A 6,521-nucleotide genomic window follows, 5' to 3' on the forward strand; every position below is an offset into this window, starting at 1 on the left:
CTTCCTCTTCTCCCTCTGAGTTCTGGCACTTTCTGCTCCATGCTCTCCCTCCTACCCAGTCCTTAGGCTGCAGGCTAGCAACATGCATGTACTTTGAGGTTTAGCACAGTGGAGGGAGAAATGCCCTCTACCTCATCCCAAACCCTCTGCCAAATTCTATAAGCAAGCTTTTCAAAAAAGGCAGATATTCACTTGTCTCGTGGGGAACCGAGAATCAGGGAAAGGTGTGCCCAAGAGGAGGGGTGAGCTGGAAGGGCCCGAGAGGCTGTCCGCAAAGAGATGGAGCCGCCATCCTGCTGCTCACTGCTGGGCAGAGGGGAAGGTCCATGCCGAGGGTTTTGAAGCTGTGGAAGTGGCTGCACAGAGGTCCTAGTGGGATGAGACAATGTTGCTGAGGCCTGGCCTCTCCCACCTCAGGAACCAGACGCACTGAAAATTGGGTTTCACCACCTACAAAGTAACTTGGAAATGAGGACAGGTGGAACCCTGCGTCACCACCCCCAGGCATCAGGGAAGAGGCACTGTGGTCTTTTGCCACTGTCAGCTCTGTCACTGACTTGCTGTGACCTCACTGAACCTTCACTAGCCGTGATTCACCTTCAAAGCAGTACGGGCGCATGGCGAGCATCGCACATGGCAACACAGTCAAAACGTGTAACTCAGGGACAGGCATGTTGTTAAGTGCCATTACCTTTGTTCTCTAATTTGGGATTCAGGGCCAATCCTTACCTGGGTCATAGAGCCAGTTAGTGGCAACACCAAGGTTTGGCCTCTGCCTCTTGGCTTTGAGCCTGTGCTCTGCACTACTGCCCAAAGCTGGCCAGGCCACTGGCCTGTGTTGGGGACTGGCAGTGATGTCGCCCAGCAGAGTCTTCTGCCTGGGCGATGTGGCTCTCATGACATTACAGCAAAGCCTGCGGCATGCAGCCTGAGAGTGCAGCAGGCCTGCTGGGCTGGAAGCATCGAGGCCCAGCGCAGACCCTGGGGAAAGTGGGCCTTGAATACACAGGAACATGCTGGGTCAGTGAGGGCACAACGGGAGCAGTCCCCTAGGGCTGGGCCCGCCGGTGTGGAACAGGTGGCTGAAGGCACTCCACACAGCGAGCTGAACGGTCTTGACCCTGAGAGGCCCTGCTGGTCTACCTCAGTTGCCACCAGGCACCAAACTACGACTGACTGGGAGTTAATAGCAAGGAGGGTGGGTGGGGCGGGGCAGCAGTGCAGGCCAGAGAAAGGAGCTGGCTTAAGACGGAGAAGACAAGATACCCAAGTGGGAAGCTGGGGTGTTTGGGGGTGTAAGTCTCATACTTCAGTTGCCAATAAAATGCAACAATTAAAAGATCCTGGGTACACTTAATTGTCACTGGGGCGAGAAGAGAGCTGCTGTTCTCAATCGCTAACCTTCTGGGTCTCCAAGGTGTCCTCAGAGTTCCCCAAGTCTTGACCACTGGGGATGCATGGAGGCCGGGCCGTGCTCTGGCTCCATCTCCTGGCAGAGAGAGGGTAAGTGCTGTCAAGAATGCAGTCCCTTCACCAAGTCACCTGGTCTGACGCCCAGCACAGGTAGAACCTTGTCACCTTGTACAGCTTTCCAGGTAGCTAGCTGCTCAGCTTCTGCCCCACGGCCAACAACAGGCTGCCCAAGGACACGCAAGGCAGTCCGTTTCTCTGCTGGTGGCCTGCGGTTGCTGGAAGGTTCTTATTCTGAATTGCAATCTCCCTTCCAACAGCACCTGCCCTGTAAGAGTGAGCCTGGATCTAGATGAGGCAGTGTCTCAGAACATGCCCTAGGTCTGGAGAAGACACCTGCAGAAGTCGGGTCTTTCCTGATCTAGGTTAAAAGCTTCCAGGCCTGGCCACACTTGGCTTTGTCAACCCTGCCCATAAAAAAATTCTTCCCTGCAGTCTAGGTGTTCAGAATCAAGTGAACATGGTATCAAGTGAACATGGTACAGGCACCCACGTAGGCACCCTGCCCAGCCCTCACCTCTGTACCCACGACACCTGACACCTGGCCAGGCAAAGGGGGGCCCAGCAGTGACATGCCCACTGGCTCACACTCCCCATGATGCTGGCCGCTACAAGCTGCTCATCAGCCCCCCACCCATGGGTCAGCACGGGCACCTTTTTCTGGGCAGGCTGGTATTGGGAGAGTATGGCTTCTTGGTTGCAGACGAGGGCTGCCTGCTGAAACACACGCCTTCCTTCAGCCCCACCTTTTCGGAGCTCCTTTCTAGGTACTTCAGCCAGCGGTTCTCGGAGGGTGGAGATTTCTCCTACCGGATTTGGAAGTACATTTGTTCTCAGAGGACAGCAGGTGCTTTTACTGAAAATCCCCAGCCCAACTCTGAGACCTGAGAGTCGCAGGACCCATGTCTACCCTGCCACCATGAAAGGCATTTGGCTGGAAGGTAATGAGAGATGGATGCCTGACACATGAGTGGGAGTGACATACACTTGGGGAGCTGCAGAGCACAACTTATCAAGCTCTTTGCAAATGTCCACACTCCCTGGCCCAATGGTTGCAAACTAAGACAAAGGTACAAAGATGCTCAATAAAGTGTTATAAAAACATTTACAGTAACAAGTTTAGGAACAACCTAAATAGCTAATGAGGGAATAAATATTGGCACATGCATTATATCCTGTAGATACTTTTTAAAAATGAAAATCATTGAAAACTATATAGCAACATAGAAGACATAAGTCAAAGCTCTAGGATGCAAAGAGAATTGCTTATAACACAACTATGTACAACTACATGTACAATTAAGGCTGTAAGTGCACAGAACTGGGAGTAGAGACCCAAACATCTAACAGCTGCTGAGTTCAGTGGTGTGTTTACAACCATTTCACCACTTATAATATTAATATGAAGACCAGAGGGGGTATCAGAGCAATTCTGTGAGCAGAGGCAGGGCTCTGCCCTCGGGTAGACGGGGAGCCTCGGTCTGCCTGACAGCTGTCCCCACTCCCCATCTCTGGCAGGACTCAGTGTTCCACGTTCCCACGGCATCCTGGATATATAGATGGCGTCACCTACTGTATCACTCAAGCTCCTACACATACCACCACCCACACTTTGAGCACCAACTTTACCAGGCACGCAGACAGTGGAACTGGATGTGAGCCTGACTCTCAGGCTCAGTCTGGAGAGAGAGAACATGGATGCCAGGTTTACAGCAGCACCTTTCTCTACTAGAGGTGTGCCCCGAGCACTGAGGGACAAGGGGAGAAGCACAAGGAGATGAAGTTCAAGCTAAGTTCAGAGTCGTTTTCCAAGAAGAGAAAGAAAAATCCCTCTCCACAGAATACTATAATTATTTGTATACATGGTGGTCTCCACCCTTATGAAGGGGACAGGCTTATTCATTTTTGTGTTCCCTATAGCTTTAAGTCGAGTGTCTATCAGTCAGTGGCATCAACAAGTGTTTACTGAACAAGTGACTAATGAATGAGTAAAGGGAAAGCCCTCCATGGCACAGAGCCAGCCCAGGTAGCTAGACTGACACAGGTGCTGCTGGCTTACCTGCAGACACGTGTGCTTGGCCTGCCCAGGACCTGCATTTTTCTCATCATTGGCATTTATAGGTTCTTCCAGGGACCTTAGAGAAAGATTGTACACATGTCCTTTGTAAAATGACCAGGAAGATGAAGGACAGGAAGGTGGGAGGAGCAAAATGCAAGGACATGACAATGAATACCAAAGACTCCCGGGGGATCCCAGGGTCTTAGCTTTCGTTTTGATATGACTGAGTCATCTTCAAGCAGCTCAGAAGGCCTGGGCAGAGGGACCATTTCTTCCTTGATTTAGGCTGGTCGACCTCCAACAACAAGAAAAGGGACACAGGTAGAAGGGGCAGACCCAGTTTGCATCCTGGCTTGCCAATGACTGTCTGTCACTGTGACAGTGCGACTTCGGGTTTAGCACTGTTTCATCATCCACTCATGGAGATAATACTGCGTGGGTGATTGTGAAGATAAGTGAGACAGTGTGTGTGCGCACATGTCCTGCGCAGGGCCTGGGACACAGGGAGTCATGTCAGCTGAACTCCTGCAGCACTGAGTTCCAGTAGTAGTGGCGATGTCCCCATCACACAGGGTCACATGAGTCTTTCCAGCTGTGTTTTATCTCAAACACTACAAGAGAGAAGGCATCTTCCTGAGCTTGACGTGTCACAGTGGAGACCTCCAGGGATGGCGGGGTTCTTTTGCCCCATAGAGAAGAGTAAGGGACCGTCCTCTCTTTGCAGCCTCGAGCAGGCTGATGGCCAGTGAGAACATTTATTGTGCGAGGGCTGAAGATAAGAGCCAAAGCCACGATCAGCCGTGGCAAGCATGGTTGTTACTTCACAAAATCAAACTGAAACTCTCTTGAGTGAACTCTGAGAACCCCAAATGTGGGGTTCTCATTTGGTAGAACTCTACCAAATGTGGGCACCTCTCCTTCGGTTTGTTCATCTGTAAAAAGAAGTCACTGGTCCTCATAGGTGGTTATGAAGATGACATGAGAGCACACATGTGAAACGCCTGCCCTGCACATGGTCGATGCACCAATGTTCCGCTGAGCAGTGTCTTGCTAGCTATTAGCCAGAACTCGGCTCCCTCAACTAAAGGACATATCTCAGTGACCTGAAGATCCCAGTCGGTCTTCTTGCTTCTGCTGTTGCCACCGAGGAACTGGGTGTCTGTTGTTCCTTCATAGGTGATCTTGCTTTTCTCCCGCTTCATTTTCAGCTCTTCTATGTTCTGCAATTTCATTATGTTGTTGTATCTAAAGGTGGATGTTTTTAACTTTAAAAATTACCTTACTGAGGTCTAATTAACATACACTAAAATGCGCCCATTCACACGTAGTTACTAAGTTTTGCTAAATTATACCTTTGAAACTATCATACCAATTAAGATATAGAAAAAAAATTTATTGACATGTAATGAGAAACTATAGTGAGAAAATTTTCATCTTCCCAAAAAGTTTCCTTCTGCCTCTTTGCAGGCAATTCCCCCTCCCCAAAAAATGGCCGACCCCTACAGTATGTGACCTTTTGCTTATGTTGTTTTTGTTGCTAAGTAGTATGAATATAACCCAATTTATTTATTTATTCACCTGGTATATCTGTATGTCTAGCCTTTCACCAATACTATACTGTCTTGATTACCACAGCATTACAGTAAAGTTTGAAATCAGGGTGTAGAAGTCCTCCAACTTTGTTCTTATTAAAGTTATTTCAGCATCCTAGGTCCTCTGCATTTCTATACAAATTTTAAAATATTTGTCAATTTCTACCAAAAAAAAATGCTGCTGGAATTTTGATTGGGATTAGGTTGTTTCTCTAAGATCAATTGAAAATAAACTATCATCTTACTGATGTAGAGTTTTTCAATCCATGAATATGTTATATCTCCATTAATTTAGATCTTCTTCAATTTCTTGTAACAATGTTTTACAGTTTTACTGAACAGATCTTGCACAATTTTTGGTTATATTTATTCTTAAGTATTTCATTTTTGGACACTAATTATAAATGATATTTGGTTTTAAAACCACTGTCCAATAGTTCACTGTATTTCTAAAAAAATAAAATTTAATTTTGTATGTTGACCTTGTATCCTTGTGATCTTGCTATATTAACTTTTTGGCTCTAGTCTCTTTTGTGGAGGTTCATTTGGATTTTCTACGTACACAAGGTCTTTGCCCTGTTTCAGATTTACTGTTTCCTGAATCTAAGAACGTAAGCCTCTGATTCTGGAAAATGTTCTGTTCTTTTCTCTGTAAATACTGCCTTTGCCTCATTCACTTTATTCTCTCTTGCTGGAACTCTTCTCTGTATTCTCCATGTTTCTCAACTCATATTTTGCACCTTTTTATTTTTTTGTGTTGCATTGTGAATAATTTCTTCACGTTTATCTTCCATTTTACCAATTCTGTCTCTAGTTGCACTTAATCTGTTTAACCTCCCTATTACAATTTTAATTTCAATGATTACATTTTTCATTTCTACAAACTTTTTTCAAAACTACTTGGTTATTTTTTAAAGGCTCTTGCTCCTATTACCAACTCTCTTTTATTTCATGAAATACAGTAAACATACAATATTATATACTCTGAAGTCTTTGTGGATCTGCTTGTCTGTTCTGCTGTTCTTTGCTCATGGTGACAGGCTTGAGTGTTAAATGATTGTTACCTTGGAGTATATGCTCCTTGGAACTTTATCTGTGAGAACTGTTTCAGGCTCGGTTGAAGATGCTCCGGAGAGGAGCTGCATTTACCTCTTCCTGGGATAGTTTGAAAAGAAATTCTCAGTTTGAGACTTTTCTTTTCCTTCCTTCCTTTTCCTTCCTTCCTTCTTTTTCCTTCCTTCCTTCCTTCCTTCCCCTTACTTCTTCCCTTTCCCCTTCCCTTCCTTCCTATCCTTCCTTCTCTCCCTCCGTTCCTTCCTTCCTTCTTCTTCCTTCCTTCTTCTTTCCTTCCTTCCTTCCTTCCTTCCTTCCTTCCTTCCTTCCTTCCTTCCTTCCTTCCT

General features: G+C 46.6%; 1 protein-coding gene across 2 annotated transcripts in view; it reads right to left on the reverse strand.

Moving 5' to 3' along the window:
* Positions 1–6: 6 nt before the first annotated feature.
* The window catches only part of MRNIP (MRN complex interacting protein), a 13,118-nt gene continuing 6,603 nt past the window's right edge, over positions 7–6,521 (reverse strand). Inside the window, exons 4-7 of one of the 2 annotated variants that reach the window (XM_023537730.1) lie at positions 3,530–3,605; positions 2,125–2,276; positions 1,402–1,489; positions 7–369 (exon numbers count right to left, since the gene is read on the reverse strand). In XM_023537730.1, coding sequence (XP_023393498.1) covers positions 301–369; positions 1,402–1,489; positions 2,125–2,276; positions 3,530–3,605 — 385 coding nt within the window. In that variant the 3' untranslated portion in view covers positions 7–300. Of the gene's footprint in view, positions 370–1,401; positions 1,490–2,124; positions 2,277–3,529; positions 4,775–6,521 lie in introns of those variants that run through there. The other variant, XR_002783218.1, reaches the window with a different exon arrangement.

The sequence above is a fragment of the Pteropus vampyrus genome, unplaced genomic scaffold, assembly GCF_000151845.1.
Source record: "Pteropus vampyrus isolate Shadow unplaced genomic scaffold, Pvam_2.0 Scaffold197, whole genome shotgun sequence".
NCBI classification, from domain to species: domain Eukaryota; kingdom Metazoa; phylum Chordata; class Mammalia; order Chiroptera; family Pteropodidae; genus Pteropus; species Pteropus vampyrus.